Genomic DNA, 20,119 nt, shown 5'->3' with positions numbered 1-20,119 from the left:
CTAATTGAACTGAGCTGCTGAAAATCAATGTTTTTTTCTGCCTTTTACATTACCATGAATAAAAATTCTGAAATTAGAATTTAACTGACAATTTTATTGATGAGCGAGGCACAATAGAACCCAGCTTTCTTCCATAGCTGTATTGGTTGTGCAGTGTTAACAGTAGTACAGTTTTGTTAATAAAGTAAGCCATTATGGCCCAAGACACAACACAAGCAGATAGGTTGTGTGAGAAAACACATTTTTATGTATGCATATCTCTGGCCAAAACAACACCTTAAGTAAGGCCACAGCAAAACTGGATAATAAAATGCTAAATCTGTCCTTGAGACAGAAGATGGTGCATAACTTAGGTTACATTTAATGAGTTTCAGGCCTTAGGTGGTGATGACTACTTACTATTCTTGAAAGAAAAGATTCCTATCATGTATTTTTCTTTCTTTTTTTAAATTCATACAGTATCTGTAGTCTAATAAAAACATTTAATTGGATACCTTGTTTTTGTGCAAGCATGTGTAATTTTGTGGTGAAATATTTTAAATTCCATTCTTACCATTAATGCTGTGATGCGTCGTATAACTTTTATACTTCATAATTTTATAGTCCAAACCAGTAGACATCTTTCAGATAATTAAAATTATCCCATGTAACATTTATTTCCAAATTGTCTTAGTTTTGTCTGTGAGTAGCTGAGTAGTTCCATAGATCCAGATAATTCCACAGAAAAGATTGTGTAAGTATATTCTCTATATTTAAAAGAATATTAGTGCTAGTAATTCATCTCTCGTGACTTCAGCAAGTAGGAAATAACAAAATTAGTGTCTATGTACAATAAAGGAAAATAATCAGGAAATTGATTTTAATGTCAAGGTTCAAAGGGATTTTAAACATAGTTTTAAAAAGTTAACAGTTCTGTAAAATATCTTTCTGGGGTTATTTTGGTTGATTTTAATTTCTAATTTTTAAAGCCAGGAGCTGTTCTCTAATATAGTGTCTTTTCTATAACAATAGCATAGTCAACGTCTTTTTTTTATTTGGCCTTTTCTGCTCAAAGTTACCGTGTGTGTGTGTGTGTGTGTGTGTGTGTGTGTGTTGGATGGGGAGGGTTAAGAGGATATATATATTTGACAACAGGTAGTGTTTCCTCCTGTTGTTGATCTTCTTGTTACCACTTCAGAGTATTTGTAGGAAAGAAGTAGCAACAAAGTCAACCTCTGGTCAAGCTTTGATTGCAGTTCAAAGTTGAGGTGATTAGGCCCCCATGATTCATTGAACACTACTTAGTAGGACTTGGAATGGCATTCATATTGTCAGATTTTAGAGGGGCAGAAATAGACAGCTTTAGCAGTAGCTTAGTAGTAGTATAACAAAAGTTTTGGCCAAAAAAATCGAAGGATCTTTAAGGAGTCACATTACCCTTGTCCTACAACTGTACAGAGAGTTGATGTATAGTAGTTACTTATAGTTGTATTACAGCCACTTTGTAGTTCTCTGTGCAACAGAGTTGCAGACTAGTTAAAACCTGTTTAGTTGACTGTATAATCAAGAAAGAAAAGTTATGCAAATGGTTGGCAACGTTTCCAAAAATGGTAGTTAATTTATCACTTCAGGCTGCTCTAATTCATGCCAAGGGGTCTAGCCAAGCATGACAGACAACGCAGTATTGTAAGAGTACAAAGATGAGCATTACACCATCTTTACATCTGTCTGCACTAATGTAAACTGAGTGCTCCTCAGCTGTGGCCAAAAGATCCAGCCCGGTATTTTTAAAATGCTTTCTGATTGACTAATTTAAGATGTTAGCAATATAAAAAAGAAATGTTGTTTTTTAAAATACATAGTTTTAGCCTGGTAGTTTCTCTTCAACAGTTAATAGTAGTAACATGTATCATTATCTTTGTCATCTTTTGTCCTTGTTTCATTTAATTAAATCTTCTGCGTTTCTTTTAGTTTTTTAGCCTTTTTTAATGGGAAAAGAGCAAAATTGTTGAATTTAGTCTTTTTGTCAGGATCGCAGATATATAGAAAGCATGATTATTTATCAGAAATTTTTTATATTTAACTAGGCCAAAACTACCACCTAAATATTTTCTGTAACATTTATTGGGCCATGTAGTTCAGGGTCTTTAAAAGCTTAAACAGCTGTTAAAACTCTGCATCAAGTGGTTGGTCCTTTACTGAGGGAACTTAAGAGGTTTACACCTTGCTTTTTCTGCTGTCTGCTGTATAACTCACTTAAGGAATATGCAACACAGGTCTAATTTAGTTTTACTCTAATCTTAATCAGCTATAAATTTGCTCATCCCTATACCATGTGTTGAAAGCTGTGTTACCCATAAGTGTTTAGCTATAGCTAAGAATATTTGCAAGAAATCCCACTTTCAGGTGTAAAACTCTCCTACAATACTTAACTGTAAAACAAGGCCCATCCCCAGAAACATCATTTTTAGATTTGCTGCATCAAGTGAATTAGCATTTCTGATTTTAATTCTTAAATTTGCTCTCTTGCATGCAGTTAATCACTAAAGTAGAGGTTCTCAGACTGTGGTCCGTGAGCTCCATTCGAGAAAATGAAGGGCCACCCACCTAATTAGTGGAGCCACGCATGCGTGGCTCCACTAATTAGGTGCCTGGACCCTGGAGAAGATGCACATGTAAGGTGAGGTGGTGGCCTTGGGCGGAATAGGGGGTAGGTGGGAGGGGGCAGTGGGGTCAGAAGAGGGGGTGGAGGGAATTTGGGATGTGCAGGGCTGCGGCAGCCAGAGAAAGAAGCGATTGTCCCCAGCTCCAGGGCTGCGGCTGCCGGGGAGAGATGGCCCTCCTTCCCAGCCTCAGCTCTGTGGCTGCTGTGGGGGGGAGAGACCCCCCTCCTTTCCAGCCCCAGCTCAGGGGCTGCTGTAGTGGGGGAGAGAGAGAGAGACCCCCTCCTTCCCCGCCACAGCTCGGGGGCTGCTGCGGCGGGGAAGAGAGGGCACATCCATCGCATTAGAAAGGTAAGACTACTGATATTAAAATATGAGTTGTGTGCTTTTATTTGTAGAACAAAAAACATTAATAATTAAAGTTTTTTAATAATAGTTTTATAATAGTTAGCTAATGGTACAAACAACATTTGGTAAGATCATTAAGTGATCCGCAAAGACCCTCAGCAATTTTCAAGTGGTCCGCAAAAAAAAAACAACTTTGAGAACCACTGCGCTAGAGTGTACTTGCATATTGTGTGTATGTTGTATTATTTTTTGTGTTGGGTATTGGTATTGTACATGTTGTTGAATCTGTGCCATAATGAGAAATAAAAAAATGTTACTTCAAAGCTTCAAATGGGGTGGCGTCTGCTGTGGTATGTACATCTGGGCTCTGAAAGGAAACTACTCTGCCTCAAAAGAATTAGGTTCTGTTTAGACTGGGGATTTGCCTTGATTACAGCTTTCAGTTACCAACTGTCTCTGTAGTTCTGCCATAGCACTCCCTAGTGTAGACAGTCTTACCCCTGCTTGAAACCAGGCTAAAATCTCCTGGTGCAAATAGTGACTTCGCCTCTCTGCACTCAGAATCATACCAGCACAGCTACACAGATGGCTGGCTGTTAATAGTGTTAATTGTCTCAAATACACGTCCAGGTAAGCCTCCAAAAGTATGTACTTGGAAATGAAGGAAAGTGAATCTTTCATGGTAGTTGGCTTCACTTACAGTTTTAAGCATTTTAAGAATACCTGTGTATTTTGTTTTAGATTCACTTAATACCTACATAACTCTCTGTTAAAACATATAAGCGAAAGAACAGCTAGTAGAAAGTGGAATGACTAATATTTGTAATTTTCATTTTCTTACAGTATAAAGTATAAAATAAATACATTTATCAGTAGTCTATTAATAGGACTGTAAATATCAGCTAATTTTAAAAGGCTTTTTTTTTTTACTGCATTCTTCCTTTGATTCAGGATCTGTAGTTGGCCTAGGATCTGTATGCTGGCTCTGTGCCACTAGGGGATTTCACTATACTGGGATGATCCTTCAGTGCCCAGTTACACCAGTTCTGCAGCCACCAGAAAGAGAACAAAGCTTTTGTAGAATTGATGCAAAGCTTTAAGGTTTTTACAAAGTCCAAACAGTTAAATCTAGAATATGTGTGAATGAGTTTGAATTAAGATGTATATTATTTTGAAGCTACTCCTATTTCACTGACTTCAGTTTCAGTGTAATTAGCATTTGATGTTTGACTTGGTTCAGTACACATGAATTAAAAATATTAATTTTCTCAATTTCCACAGGAGACTTTGCAGCAGTTGATCATGATGTCTTTGCCAAATGTCTTAATAATTGGCAAAAATCCTTTTTCTGGTAAGTTTTTTAATTTCATTGTTTAAAATTTGTAGTTAGCTTATTGAAAATGTAGCTCAGGTAGGAACGAGCCACACCAGATGGCTTGATGAAAATTTTAGCAAACACTTGACTACAGAATGATTAATTTGATTGCTTCTGCTCAGATCTGACGGTCAACCATGAACAAACACAAAATATTAAACAACTAAAACCTCGAGATAGACATGCTCCCATTGGGATTTATATTAAAGTATAACTGTCTTTTTAATTTTTTCCATGCCATGCTTCAGTGCATGGAAGGAGGAATCATTTCTCTTGGGCAAGAGGAACCATCTCAAACAAAACTACCTATCTGTTATCTTCCTTGTCAAATTCATTGTTTATAACCTTGACATTATCCTTGACCCTGAACTTTCCTTTCTCCTCCCATATCTGTAAATCTGTCTCTAACTGGGTACTGTGCCTCCACTCATTTGTGACTTTCTTTTCTAATCTTGACTGTTGCTGCTATCTTCTCCTAGGCCTCTCAGGGTATGTCCACATAACCCATGGAAGCAAGTCTCTCAGCCATGGCTGACAGACTTGAGGTAGAGGGGCTCTCACTAACATTCTGAAAATAGCTGTGTAGGTAGTGCTTTGAAGTTGCAGCACAGGCTCTAAAGCCAAGGGGTGGGGCAGGTTTTAGAACCTGAGCTCCAGCTGCAACTTCAAGCTGTTGTCTATGCAGCTATTTTTAGAGCACTTACACAAGCATGCTAGCACATATCTGTTGACCCAGCTGAGAGGCTCACTTCTGGGAGCTGTGTACACATACAGCCAGGGTCTCAGCTCCCTAGGTTCTAGTATATGTAGAATACTTCTGCCTCCTTTCTCATGTGTAGTAAGAAGTCTGAACATGTTCCCGTCATTCTCAAACACCACAGACTGTACAGTTATTGCATGTGATAGTTCAAAACATTCCATGGATTTGCTTTGACTTGCTTCATAGACCTCATCTCTTTGTATTAGTTTTTTCTTTTGTTGCCAGTGATCATTTAACACCTGCTTCTGACTTGTTTGACTGAATCCTTCATTTTTTTTAATGTTAGTAAAATTAGATGTGAGAGGCCTGTCATGTATCTGTCATGTATCAAAAACTGCCTAAGAGAAAACAAAGATAGGAGTAAATGGTTAATATTTGTAATAGGAAAAGGCTAACAGTATGGTATCACAAAGTTAAATACCAGGTTCATTGTACTTTAGTATATTTATTATCTGGAAAAGGGATGAGCAGTGAGGTAGCAAAATTTGAAGATGACAAAAAATTATTTAGGTTACTCAAGATGGGAGAAAACTGGGAGGAAATTCAGACACACCTAATTAGGCTAAGTGTATGGACAACCTGATGGGAGATGAAATTCAATGTTCACAAATACCGTGTGAAATGTACATTAGAGTGAGTAATTTGAGCTACTCATATACCTTACGTGGTCCTAATTTAACTATCAACTCAGGTAAAAGGCTTGGCCATCGCTGGGAAAATTCCATGAAGAGCTCTTCTCTGTGTGCAGCAGTGATTTAAAAAAAAGCAAATACAATGTTAGGATACATAAGAAAAAGGCTGGAAAATAATTTGCAAAGTAGTACAATGCCATAATATAAATCAGTGGTATGCCCTCACTTGGAGGCCTGTGTTCAGTTCTCAAAAATTATATAGCAGAAATAGAGGTGGTTCAGAGACAGGCAGTGAGAATAAGAGGCATGGAAAAATTCTCATGAACAGTGATTGAAAAGACTGAGATTGTTTACCTCAGTGAGGAAAGGAATAAGATGAGCATTGTAAAATAATGGATGATATAGAAGAGGTAAAGCAGGGTCTTCTGTTCACCCTATTTCAGAATGAAAGAACAAGGGGACATTCAATGAAATTTGAAAGTGACAAAATCAGAATTGATAAATAGAAATTTTTTTTCACCTAATTCACTGCCTGTGTAACTTGTTGTCACCATCACTGATGCCAGGAACTTATCAGATGTCAAAAAAGAACTGGGTGCTTATTTGGATTCAAAGATTAAACAAGAGTTTTGGAAAGAGTATTGACCCTCACGCTTCAGGCCATACTAGTCCCTAACTTTTGCATTTTAAGAGGAAACTTTCCCTGGGGGAGAAGTTCTCCAATAACAGTGTATTGAATTGTTTTATACACCTTTCTTTGAAGCATCTTGTACAGACTGCTGTTGGAAGATAGGATATTAGACTAGATGGATCGCATGATCCAGCATGGCAATATTGTGTTCCTCTGTTATTTCCTTATTATAATGGCATATTTCTAATGGTAGAACACTAAAATCCTGTCTTGAGTTGGATCCATTGAAAATTATGTGCACTCAGTGGAGTATTTTAGGGAAAACCTGAAATCTCTTCCTGCAAGATATGCATGAGGGAATAATAGCCAGCATTCATATTAAACATATTGTAAAAAAACATGTTTGCACATGACAGCCTAGCATTTCAAAATACAAAGTATGAAAGCTAAAGCATCCCAATATACCCATGAAAATGTTGCCTTAATATAGATGGGGAAAATGTAATAGAATGAGATTGCTGTATGATTATTTGCAGATTGACTGTCCTCCTGGCAGGATTAATTAAATAGAAAAAAGGTGGAGTAGCACACTTCAAAATGAGATCACTTATTTAAGTGTGTAAATAGAGACTTAAGGTGTTTAGATTTAGACACCCAAATTTGAAAACTTTGGCTAGAATGCTTACAAGTAGTAACTGTAAATGTAAATAGGATGGGAGTGCATATGTTGCCCTTGTCTGGACAATTTGAGGATTGAGGACAGCAGCCAGGAATAGATCCAAGTGTCCGTCTGTGCCACCAGTGTACATAATTTTCCCTTTAATGGAAAAGTACCTCTTCTGAACACAGCAGGGAGGTATCTTTCACCCTTTCACCTCACTCCACCCTTATAGGGCTTACTATCTGAGAGGGACTCCAGGAGTTGCATTTACGTATGCTGGCTCCCCCTGGTTCCATGGATGCCTTAGGCTTAAATCTCTGGCAAATGAACCTCTCCTACTCCTCCCTGAGCAGTGCCCTGCACTGTCTCGCTTTGCACCAACAGCACAGCCAGTACCGATGGCCCTGCTTCTGCTGGACCCGTCCTCAGAGTCTGAAAGGATTTCTGAGCCAGACCCCTCATTCTCACCTGCTCACCTACAGCCTGGATCCTTGGCAACAGCCCCCCTTTCTGTTCACATACGGATCTTCTGCCAATGTGTTTTTCTGCTATCCCTGAGGGCCACTGATGCCCAGCAACACATATGCTTGAGCCTATTGACCTGCTTCAGCCTCTAACGGGACTGCGGGGTGCTACTGCTACCACCACACTGCACCCTCCTCCATTTATGAAGAATTGCAGGAGTTTCCCATTCCACTGGCACTGACAGTCCATTGGGGCCTCATTGTCCCCAAACGATGCGCTTATTTCATAGAATCATAGAATCTCAGGGTTGGAAGGGACCTCAGGAGGTCATCTAGTCCAACCCCCTGCTCAAAGCAGGACCAAACCCAACTAAATCATCCCAGCCAGGGCTTTGTCAAGCCTGACCTTAAAAACCTCTAAGGAAGGAGATTCCACCACCTCCCTAGGTAACCCATTCCAGTTCTTCACCACCCTACTAGTGAAAAAGTTTTTCCTAATGTCCAACCTAAACCTCCCCCTCTGCAACTTGAGACCATTACTCCTTGTTCTGTCATCTTCTACCACTGAGAACAGTCTAGATCCATCCTCTTTGGCACCCCCTTTCAGGTAGTTGAAAGCAGCTATCAAATCCCCCCTCATTCTTCTCTTCTGCAGGCTAAACAATCTCAGTTCCCTCAGCCTCTCCTCATAAGTCATGTGCTCCAGCCCCCTAATCATTTTTGTTGCCCTCCGCTGGACTCTCTCCAATTTATCCACATCCTTTTTGTAGTGTGGGGCCCAAAACTGGACACAGTACTCCAAATGAGTGCTGAATAGAGGGGAATGATCACATCCCTCGATCTGCTGGAAATGCCCCTACTTATACAACCCAAAATGCCATTAGCCTTCTTGGCAACAAGGGCACACTGTTGACTCATATTCAGCTTTTCGTCCACCGTAACCCCTAGGTCCTTTTCTGCAGAACTGCTGCCCAGCCATTCGGTCCCTAGTCTGTAGCAGTGCATGGGATTCTTCCGTCCTAAGTGCAGGACTCTGCACTTGTCCTTGTTGAACCTCCTCATATTTCTTTTGGCCCAATCCTCTAATTTGTCTAGGTCCCTCTGTATCCTATCCCTACCCTCCAGCGTATCAACCACTCCTCCCAGTTTAGTGTCATCTGCAAACTTGCTAAGGGTGCAGTCCACACCATCCTCCAGATTGTTAATGAAGATATTGAACAAAACCGGCCCTAGCACCGACCCTTGGGGCACTCCACTTGATACCGGCTGCCAACTAGACATGGAACCATTGATCACTACCCGTTGAGCCCGACCATCTAGCCAGTTTTCTATCCACCTTACCGTCCATTCATCCAGCCCATACTACTTTAACTTGCTGGCAAGAATACTGTGGGAGACTGTATCAAAGGCTTTGCTAAAGTCCAGAAATAGCACATCCACTGCTTTCCCCTTTCTCCTTCCCTCTACCCTTCAGACAACCATAGCCAATACCAGGACCTGCTTTGGTGAGTGGTTGTGGCTCTCAACCTCCTGGTGGAGGTCCAGGATGCACAAAACCAGTTCCAGGAAGTTCTGCAACTGCTGGGACCCTCCCAGACTGTCCTCCCTATCCACAAGGCCATCCTCCAACTGGCCCAAGCAGTCTGGCACACCCCAGCTTCCAGTGCCCCTACTACGAAGTGTGCTGAACGCTGCTACTTCATCTGATTTAAGGGTACAGACTTCCTGTTTACCCCATCCACCACCCAATTCACTTGTGATCCATGCAGCGACTGAATGCTCCCGCCAGCAACACCTCAAGCTCACCCCCCCTCAGGGGCGCCGGAACGGGGGGGCCAAAGCCGGCAGCTGGAGCCCAGGCAGCTGTGGGGAGCCGCGGACCCTCCATCTGCCCAGAGTGGGGGGGGCCAAGAGCAGCACCCAGATTGTGTCCCCTCCCTCAGGACCCCCACCCAGGGCAGGTGGCAGGTCTGTGGCTCCCCATTGCTGCCTGGGCTGCTCTTACCATAGCCCGGCTTCAAAGCCTCGCCCCCCCTCCCAGCCGGAGCTGGGTCGGCATAAGAGACGCACTGGCAGCTATGGGGAGCCATGGACCCTTCACCTGTCCTGGGTGGGGAATGGGTCAGGGGCTGCTCTCGGGGCCCCCCTATCCCAGGCAGGTGGAGGAACCCGAGCTCCCTGGTCCCACTCCGGCTTCCGGCTTGGCCAGGAGCAGGCTTTCAGGGGAATGGGGAGGGGCAGGGTGGCGAAGAAATTGGACCTTCTGCGGTGCAAAGTTTATTCCTCTGTGGGCCTCCAGTTCTGCATTGCCACTTACTAGGCCTTTTGGCAAAATACAATTTCCTTTCCTACCTGAAGCTGGTGGAGTTTCAGGCTTTCCTCCTGGCGGAGAAACAGCAAGATTTCCAGATGCGGCTGGATGAGGGCAAGCTGGTTGCCAAGGTGGCTCTCTAAGCTGCAGTCGACGCCACTGACACTGCATCCCACATTCTAGTGACCGGTGTCATGCTCTGCCAGGATTCCTAGCTCCAATTCTCTAGCTTCCCTACGTAGGTCCAGACCACTCTTGAGGGTCTTCCCTCTTTAGTGACAAGACAGACAAATTCCTCCACTCTTTCAAGGATTCCCATGCCACTTTGCAGTTGCTTGGTATTTACCCCGGCCACGACCGGCAGGCAACAAAGATTGTTTCCATGCCACCTACCAGCCCTACTTTCAATGTCCCCGGGAGCCATCTCACCGTGGTCTGCACATCCAACAACCCTGCTATTTCGCCTCTGCCACTTCTGCTGCCTTGGCTCCCTCATACCGTCTGTTCAAACAGCTGTTTTGACTCTTCCCTTGAGACCTGCGAACCTCTTCCTACCTCTCCCACAGTGACTCAGATCATCTTTGTGGGCCATCTTGCCTGGCTCGCCCACAATTGGGGCAAGATTACCACCTATTGATGGGTGATGGACATCATCCACCGGGGTACTTGATAGAGTTCCTCTGGTTTTCCCTCGTCCACCCCTTGGTGGCCATGGGAATCCTTCCCACCACAACTTCCTCTGAGATGAAGCAGACACCTCCTCCAGAAGGGCACCATAGAATTAATTCCTCGCCATTACTGTGGCTGTGGGTTCTATTCCCCTTATTTCCTTGTGCTGAAGAAGGGGGGTAGCCGTTGTCCACTTCTGGACCTCTGGTTGCTGAACATGGTCACGCTTCCTCTCATTCGCCCATCCCTCTCTTCTCAAGCCTGGTTCATGACTCTCAATATGAAGGATGCCTATTTCCATGTTGACATCCACCCAGCTCATCAGAAGTTCCTTCGTTTCACAGTGACACATTCTTATGACCAGTTTCGGGTCCTTCCCTTTGGTATTACCCCTGCTCCCTGGGTGTTTGAAAAGGTCTTTGCTGTCATCGCAGCACATGCGTTGTCTTGGCCACTCCGTGTTTCCTGGACGATTGGCTCCTTGTTGTGCTGTCGTGCATCCATTTCCTCTCCTCTATCCAGACCCTCTGTGCTCTCCTTGCCGGCCTGGGCAGCTGTATCAGCAAGGACAAGTCAGTTTTCATCCCTACCCGTATGCTCATCATGTTTATCAGGGCATATCTGTATTTTCTTGAGGGCCGAGCCTTTTTGGGGGGAGGGATAGCTCAGTGGTTTGAGCATTGGCCTGCTAAACACAGGGTTGTGTGTTCAATCCTTGAGGGGGCCATTTAGGGATTTGGGGATTGGTCCTCCTTTGATCAGGGGGTTGGACTAGATGATCTCCTGAGGTCCCTGCCAACCCTAATAATCTATGATTCCTCCTGACAGACCATTTTGCTACCCTCACCTTTTTCACTGCGCAGCAACGCCACAAACGGCATATACATATCTGCCAGTGCCTTTCCCTCCTGGGCCACATGGCGGCCTGCATCTCCATAACACCTGCATATGCGCTGCCTACAACTGTGGCTCCAGTCAATCTGCAGGCTGCAGCTGGACCACTTGGGCAAGCTGGCTTCCCTCACATGAGGGACCACTTGGCCAGCACTCTGTTCGCTCCTCCCACTGCCCACACCAATCTTACCATGGATGCCTCCCTCGCTGGGTGAGATGTCATCCGGAGAGTTATATGGCACAGGGCCACTGGATTCTGCAAGAGGTGTGGGTGTACATCAACATGCTGGAATTGTGGGCTGCCCGGCTTTCCTGCTGGGTGTTCCTGCCCCTCATCAGATCCCGGCACATTCAGCTGCTGTCCGACAACATGACAGCAGTTGTGTATATCAACAAGCAGGGCAGTGCCTGGTCCTCCTCCCTCTGTGCAGAGGCCATTCTCCTCTAGAACTGGTGCCTCAGGCATGGGTTCACCCTCCACGCTATGCATCTCCACGCTATGTTGTCCACCAACAACTCCCTGGTGGACACACTCAGCAGGTCCTTCTGTGTGAATCACTTGTGGGAGCTCCATGACCTCACACTTTGCTCAGTCTCTTTCCAGTGGGGCATGCTGCACTGGGACGTCTTTGTGACTGCTGCAAACCAAAAACTTCCCCTCTTCTGCTCCAGAGGAAGCCTTGGGCTGGGCTCTCAAGGCGATGCCTTTCTCCTGCCCTGAACCACCAAACTACGCTATGCCTTCCCGCCCATTCTCCTGCTCCTGCAAGTCCTGAGCACGGTGTGGCAGGACCGCATGATGGTCATTCTGATAGCCCCATCCTGGCCTCGTCAGTATTGTTTCACTGATCTCTTCCACCTTTCTGCTCACACCCCGATCTGCCTTCCCCTCCTCCTGGATCTCTTCACATAGGTGTAAAGTTGCCTGTTGCACTCCAACCCAAAGCTGCTCCTTCTTATGGCTTTGTATTTGCATGGGGTTTGTGTGTAGGCAGAGCATGTTCCATACCCATGCACAACATCCTCACACACAGCAGACAGCAGTCTACCAGAGCCTGCTACCAAGCAAAATGGCGACATTTCACTGCCTGGGTGCACCGCCACCACTACCCTCTGAACTACATCTCCATTTCCATCCTCCTGGAGTACCTTCTCCACCTTAAGATGTCGGGCCTTGCCCCCTCTGCCGTGTGTGTCCACCTGGTGGTGCTGAGTGCCTCCCTCCCCCACCCCATTGATGGTTCCTTGGTCTTCACTCACCTGACCATTGCCCTCCTCCTGCATGGCATACTCAATGCCTTCCCATCGGTGTGGAATCCTACCCACTCTTTGGACCTGAATCTCATCCTATCTGCCCTCCCTAAGCTGCCCTTTGAACCTCTCGCAACTTGCTCTTTTGCTCACCTCTCCATGAAGGTGATCTTCTTAGTGGCCATCACCTCGGCAGACAGTTTAGCAAGCTGGAGGCCATGATGGCCGACCCACCCTTTACTGTCTTCCACAAAGACAAAGTCTCCCTGTGCCTACACCCCAAATTTCTCTGCAAAGTGGCCTCTCCGTTCTACCTCAAGCAGTGCATCCACCTTCTGATCTTCTACCCCAAACCGCACATCTCCCCCAGAGCGAAAATGCTGCATTCTCTCAATGTCCGCCAGGCACTGGCCTTTTATCTCCAGTGGACCCACGTCTTCCGTGTCTCACCCAGGCTCTTCCTCACCGAACACTGCCGGGGCCATGCCCTCTCCTCCAAGTACCCTCTCTCACGTTTCTCCGCCTCCAGGTGTCAATGGTCCACTCCACGTGGGCACATTCTGCCACGTCTGCCTTCCTCGTGGACATTTCATGGCAGGAAATTTGTAAAGCGGACACGTGGGCCTCTGTCCACGCCTTTACCACTTGCTATGCCATCACTGCAGCAGTGGCGGTGGATGTAGCAGTTGCCTGTGCCATTCTACAGACTAACTTCTTGTGAGTCCTTCCACCCATCTCCATGCTGAACACTGTTCGCTACTCACCCATGTCTGGAATCCATATAGGGACCATCACTCAAAGAAGAAGAAGAGGTTATTTATTGTAATTGAAGGTTCTTCAAGATGTGTGAGCTGTTCCTATTTGGATTCCAATATCTGCCTTCCATCCCCTCTGCTGTGGGCTCCATTGCATGCTGGTAAGAGGGACCTGTAATAGTGTTGACCTGGACAGCCTTTTAAAGCCTTGGACACAGCACACATCCGATGCATGTGCGGATCAACGGACACTACTACAAACAGCTTTGGCGCGTGGTGCGTGTTTGCAGACATGTCTGGAATCCAAATAGGGACCACACATCTCAAAAGACCTCACATCTGAAAGGACCTCCAGTTACAGTAAGTAACCTCCTCTTATATTTTTAAACTACTTGTGAGTAATAAAGTATGTGTGTGTGCTGAAAGTTACTTTTTTAAAAGACAAAGGAACCAAGGAGCTGAAAACTTTGACATACATTCCCTCATCATTATTATTCTGAACTAAGCCAAAATGTTCAATTGTATAAAAATAATGGTGATAAATAAAATGTGCAATTCAGTAAAAGAGCTTTTCATAAAGAAAAATCAGATTTGAAATCATATCTGAACAGTTACTTGCACCCACAATAATTTATTTTATTTTAGAGCCGGGAACTGAAGAAATTAAAAAACTACTTTTACTCTTACTTGGCTGCGCAGTTCAGGTAAGTATATTACACAATTTGTTTTTTAATACAGCAGTAACTGAAATCAGGAAATTCCAACAGTTTTAATGTTGCTTTAACAATATTAAGGTGGTAACATTGCAAATTCTGTATATTTTATGGTATAAATAAATAACAAAGTATCTTTGTCTTAATGTATTATGGTTTACATTTAGTAAGACAAATTGGAATGCTTAATATGACACAGAAACAGCATGAATGAATTAATATTGTTGGACTAACCTTAATTTTTAGCATTTCTCGTTGTTTTATTAACATTAATTAGTTTTATTTAGTTTTCTTGGTGTTCTAAAGTAAAAAGTGCATTATATGTCCCTCTTTTATAAAATTGGTTTAACTACCAACCAATAATTTTACTTTAGAAGAAAGTGTTATAAAATATTCTTTTAAAAGAAAATATTTGCATCTAAGATGCCTATTTGTGTGCTTGATTTTAGTTCAGTTCAAACTAAATAACTGAACTCCCTTATGCATTCCCTATAATCAAAATTTCTAATGCAAATTATAGAAAGTGTGTATCTTTAACAATTTTAGGGCCAAATTATGAACCCTTTAATCCTATTGATAAATATTTACTTACACAAGTAATCCCATTAGAACGACCATACTGCGTCAGACCAAAGGTCCATCTGCTTCAGAGGGAATGAACAGAACAGGTAATCATCAGTCCCAGCTTCTGGCAAACCGAGGCTAGGGACACCATCCCTTCCCATCCTGGCTAATAACCACTGATAGACCGATTCTTCCTGAATTTATCTAATTGACTTCAATGGGATTACTTACTTGAGTAATTGTTCACGAATGGGACTAAAGCGTTCAGAGTGGTGGCCTTAAATAAATAATGGAAATGAAACTGACCTTTAATGTGCACATTAGAATTACATGCAAGGTCTGGGTTTACTCAACTGGTGTGAATATGACAGGACATTGACTAGCAAAGTATAAAATAATGAGCAAAATAAGATGTAGGTGAAATTCTGTTGTACATTTAAGATATAATAGTAATGGAATAACACATTTTCATAGGATAACAGTCACTTGATGTTTGTTTTGATATCTGTGAAATAAGGCCCAGCTTTTCACCCTGGCTCTAACCAGGCCTCCATTTTGGCATTGTAACCCACAAATCAGGATTAGGGCCTTAAAATTGTCAATTATCTTTGCTGCACGTGCTAAATTGTGCTCACACAGTAACTCCTTGCTTAATGTTGTAGTTATGTTCCTGAAAAATTCTACTTTAAGTGAAACGATGTTAAGCGAATCCAATTTCCCCATAAGAATTAATGTAAATGGAGGGTTATGTTCCAGGGAAAGTTTTTTCGCCAGACAAAAGACAATTTTTCTATATAAATAGATAGATACCCATACACGTACACACACACACACACACACTATAAGTTTTAAACAAACAATTTAATACTGTACACAGCAATGATGATTGTGAAGCTTGATTGAGGTGGTGAAGTCAGAGGGTGGAATATTTCCCAGGGAATGCCTTACTACTAAATGATGAACTAGCACTCGGCTGAGCCCTCAAGAGTTAACACGTTGTTATCGTAGCCTCACACTCTATAAAGCAGCAGGAATGGAGGGAGGGGAGACAGCATGGCAGAGAGAGACAGACACACAGTGTGTGAGAGAGCGAGAGAGACGCGCATTGCCCCTTTAAGTACACTGCCTTTCTAAGTAGATCAGAAAGTTGAGACAGCAGCTGCTGCCTGCAAGGTCCCTCCATTCTGAGCCCTGTCCTGTCCCCTTCCCCCCACTCCCATGGAGATGGGGAAGCGGGGTGAGGGAGACATTCTGACATTAGCCTTCCTCCCCCCCCCCCCAGCAAGCAGAAGGTTCTCTGGAGCAGCACATGGCAGGGGGTGGAGGGACAGCTGAACTGCCCGGCAATTGATAGCCTGCTGGGCAGCTGCCGCACAGGGAACTCAGGGGAGCCAGGGAGCTGATGCGGGGGCTGTTGGTCCACCCTGGTTCCAAGCCCCCCACTAGCTAGCTCCAACGGGCTGCTCTTTCTGTAAGCAGTGGACAAAGCAGGCGGTTGCCAAACAGCATTATAAGGGAGCCCTGCACAACTTTAAACAAGCATGCTCTCTAATTGATCAGCAACATAACAACGAAACAACATTATGTGACTTTAAGTGAGGAGTTACTGTAATTATTTGTACCTGCATAAATAAAGGCTAGGGTTGGAAAGTCTGACATGAACTGTAAAGGTAAAGCTGAACTAAATTAGTATCAGTTAATTATCTGGTACAAATATCGTAGTATCAAGGTGAATATGAGATAGTCATTTTCAGATTAGGAGACATGGATCATATGATGATGATGATGATCTGTAACACATTTTTATTAGGGATATCAATTAAAAAATTAATTGTGATTAATGGTGCGATTGATCCTGTTGTGAAACAGTAATAGAATACCATTTATTTAAATATTTTTGAATGTTTTCTACATTTTCAAATATATTTTTTTCAATTACAACACAGAATACAAAATGGACAGTGCTCACTTCATATTTATTTTTTATTACAAATATTTAAACTTTAAAAAAACAAAAGAAGTAGTACTTTTCAATTCCCCCTTTACAAGTACTGTAATGCAAGTTATCATGAAAGTTGAACTTACAATGTAGAATTATGTACAAAAAAACCTGCATTCAAAAATAAAAAAATATAAATCTTTAAAGCCTACAAATCCACTCAGTCCTACTTCTTTTTCAGCCAATCGCTCAGAGAAACAAGTTTGTTTACATTTGCAGGCGATAATGCCACGTGCTTCTTGTTTACAGTGTCATTTGAAAGTGAGAACAGGCATTCGCATGGCACTATTGTAGCCGGCATTGCAAGATATTTACGTGACAGATACTAAAGATTCATATGTCCCTTCATGCTTCAACCACCATTCCAGAGGACATGTGTCTATGCTGATGACAGGTTCTGCTCCATAATGATTCAAAGCAGTGCAGACCAATGCATGTTCATTTTCATCATCTAAGTCAGATGCCACCAGCAGAAGATTGATTTTCTTTTTTGGTGGTTCGGGTTCTGTAATTTCTGCATTGGATTGTTGCACTTTTAAAACTTCTGAAAACATGCTCCACACCTCATCCCTCTCAGATTTTGGAAGGCACTTCAGATTCTTAAACCTTGAGTTGAGAGCTGTATCTATCCTTAGAAATCTCACGTTGGTATCTTTGCAATTTGTCATATCTGCAGTGAAAGCGTTCTTAAAATGAACAACATACAATCATAGAAGATTAGGGTTGGAAAAGACCTAAAGGAGGTCATCTAGTCCAACCCCCTGCTCAAAGCAGGAACAACTCCAACTAAATCATCCCAGCCAGGGCTTTGTCAACCTGGGCCTTAAAAACCTCTCCCTAGGTAACCCATTCCAGTGCTTCACCACCCTCCTATTGAAATAGTTTTTCCTAATATCCAACCTAGACCTCCCCCACTGCATCTTGAGACCATTGCTCCTTGTTCTGTCATCTGCCACCACTGAGAACAGCCTAGCTTCATCCTCTTTGGAACTCCCCTTCAAATAGTTGAAGGCTACTATCAAATCCCCTCTCACTCTTCTCTTTTGCAGCCTGAATAAGCCCAGGTCCCTCAGCCTCTCCTCAAAAGTCATGTGCCCCAGTCCCCTAATGTTTTTGTTGCTTTCCGCTGGACTCTCTCCAATTTGTCCACATCCTTTCTATAGTGGGGGGCCCAAAACTGGATGCAGTACTCCAGATGTGGACTCACCAGTGCCTAATAGAGGGGAATCATCACTTCCCTCAATCTGCTGGCAACGCTCCTACTAAAGGAGCCCAATATGCCATTAGCCTTCTTGGCAACAAGGGCACACTGTGTTGACTCATATCCTGCTTTTCGTCCACTATAATCCCCAGGTCCTTTTCTGCAGACACAACATGAGTTGAGTCATCATCCGAGACTGCTATAACATGAAATATATGGCAGAATGTGGGTAAAACAGAGCAGAAGACATACAGTTCTCCCCCAAGGAATTCAGTCATGAATTTAATTAACACATTTATTTTAAAGAGCATCATCAGCATGGAAGCATGTCCTCTGGAGTGGTGGCTGAAGCATGAAGGAGCATACAAATGTTTAGTGTATCTGGTATGTAAATACCTTTCAATGCTTGCTACAAAAGTGCCATGCGAACCCCTGTTCTCACTTTCAGGTGACATTGTAACTAAGAAGCGGGCAGCGTTATCTGCCATAAATGTAAAGAAACTTGTTTGTCTTAACGGTTGGCTGAACAAGAAGTAGGACCGAGTGGACTTGTAGGCTCTAAAGTTTTACACTGTATTGTTTTTGAGTGCAGTTATGTAACAAAAAAATTCTACATTTGTAAGGTGTACTTTCATGATAAAGAGATTGCAGTACAGTACTTGTTTGAGGTTAATTGAAAAATACTATGTTAGAGGACTTATTCCTTCACCTTCCCACTTCCCTGGTCCTTCTCGCATGAACAGAGAGCAACAATACCCGAAGCGAAGGTGCAAACAATTCGATGTTTATTGGGCTGAACTTGCAGCAAGCTTAAATCCAAGTTCTTTTTTCCTTATTTTCAAATCCCAACTTACTTCCTGTTTGCCCCTAATTTATATAGTAATATTCTCAGCTATACCTTAACCAATCATTTTACTGAAATTTACCTAACCAATCCTAACATACTGTAACATGATTCGCTAACTAATTATATCCCACCACCTTACTTAGTTTACACCCAGCTAAAAGAATTATACAGCAGACGGAAACAATCACAGAACCAGATAGAACAGGGCAAGATTAGAAAGGCAAAGGCACAAAATGAGCTCAAATTAGCTATGGGAATAAAGGGGAAACAAGAAGACTTTTTATCAATACATTAGAAGCAAGAGGAAGACCAAGGACTAGGTAGGCCCACTGCTCAGTGAGGAGGGAGAAACAGTAACAGGAAACTTGGAAATGTCAGAGATGCTCAATGACTTCTTTGTTTCGGTCTTCACTGAGAAGTCTGAAGGAATGCCTAACATAGTGAATGCTAATGGGAAGGAGGTAGGTTTAGAAGATAAAATAAAAAAAGAACCAGTTAAAAATCACTTAGAAAAGTTAGATGCCTGCAAGTCACCAAGGCCTAATGAAAGGCATCCTAGAATACTCAAGGAGCTAATAGTAATAGTGGAGGTATCTGAGCCTCTACCTGTTATCTTTGGAAAATCATGGGAGACAGGAGGTATTCCAGAAGACTGGAAAAGGGCAAATATAGTGCCCATCTATAAAAAGGGAAATAAAAACAACCCAGGAAACTACAGACCAGTTAGTTTAACTTCTGTGCCAGGGAAGATAATGGAGCAAGTAATTAAGGAAATCATCTGCAAACACTTGGAATGTGGTAAGCCACTTGGAATCTGCAAACACTTGGAATAGCCAGCATGGATTTGTAAAGAACAAATCGTGTCAAACCAGTCTGATAGCTTTCTTTGATAGGATAACGAGTCTTGTGGATAAGGGAGAAGCGGTGGATGTGGTATACCTAGACTTTAGTAAGGCATTTGATATGGTCTCGCATGATATTCTTATCGATAAACTAGGCAAATATAATTTATATGGGGCTACTATAAGATGAGTGCATAACTGGCCGGATAACCGTACTCAGAGAGTAGTTTTTAATGGTTCCCAATCCTGCTGGAAAGGTATAACAAGTGGTGTTCCGCAGGGGTCTGTTTTGGGACCGGCTCTGTTCAATATCTTCATCAATGACTTAGATATTGGCATAGAAAGTACGCTTATTAAGTTTGCAGATGAGACCAAACTGAGAGGGATTGCAACTGCGTTGGAGGACAGGGTCATAATTCAAAATGATCTGGACAAATTGGAGAAATGGTCTGAGGTAAACAGGATGAAGTTTAACAAAGACAAATGCAAAGTGCTCCACTTAGGAAGGAACAATCAGTTTCACATATAAAAAATGGGAAGAGACTGTCTAGGAAGGAGTA

The 20,119-nt window shown here is 42.9% G+C and overlaps 1 protein-coding gene across 6 annotated transcripts in view; it reads left to right on the top strand.

Annotated features, from left to right (window-relative positions):
* CCDC88A (coiled-coil domain containing 88A) overlaps positions 1–20,119 on the top strand; it is a 368,487-nt gene that overhangs the window by 97,682 nt on the left and 250,686 nt on the right. For all 6 annotated transcript variants that reach the window (XM_045009683.1, XM_045009682.1, XM_045009681.1 and 3 more), the window contains 2 exons: positions 4,272–4,341; positions 14,039–14,097. In XM_045009683.1, the coding sequence (XP_044865618.1) occupies positions 4,272–4,341; positions 14,039–14,097 (129 nt within the window). The remainder of the gene's footprint in view (positions 1–4,271; positions 4,342–14,038; positions 14,098–20,119) is intronic.

The sequence above is a fragment of the Mauremys mutica genome, chromosome 3 (assembly GCF_020497125.1).
Source record: "Mauremys mutica isolate MM-2020 ecotype Southern chromosome 3, ASM2049712v1, whole genome shotgun sequence".
In the NCBI taxonomy this organism is placed as follows: domain Eukaryota; kingdom Metazoa; phylum Chordata; order Testudines; family Geoemydidae; genus Mauremys; species Mauremys mutica.
The sequence above is the reverse complement of the archived record's forward strand: the minus strand, read 5'-3'. Positions and strand labels throughout refer to the sequence as shown.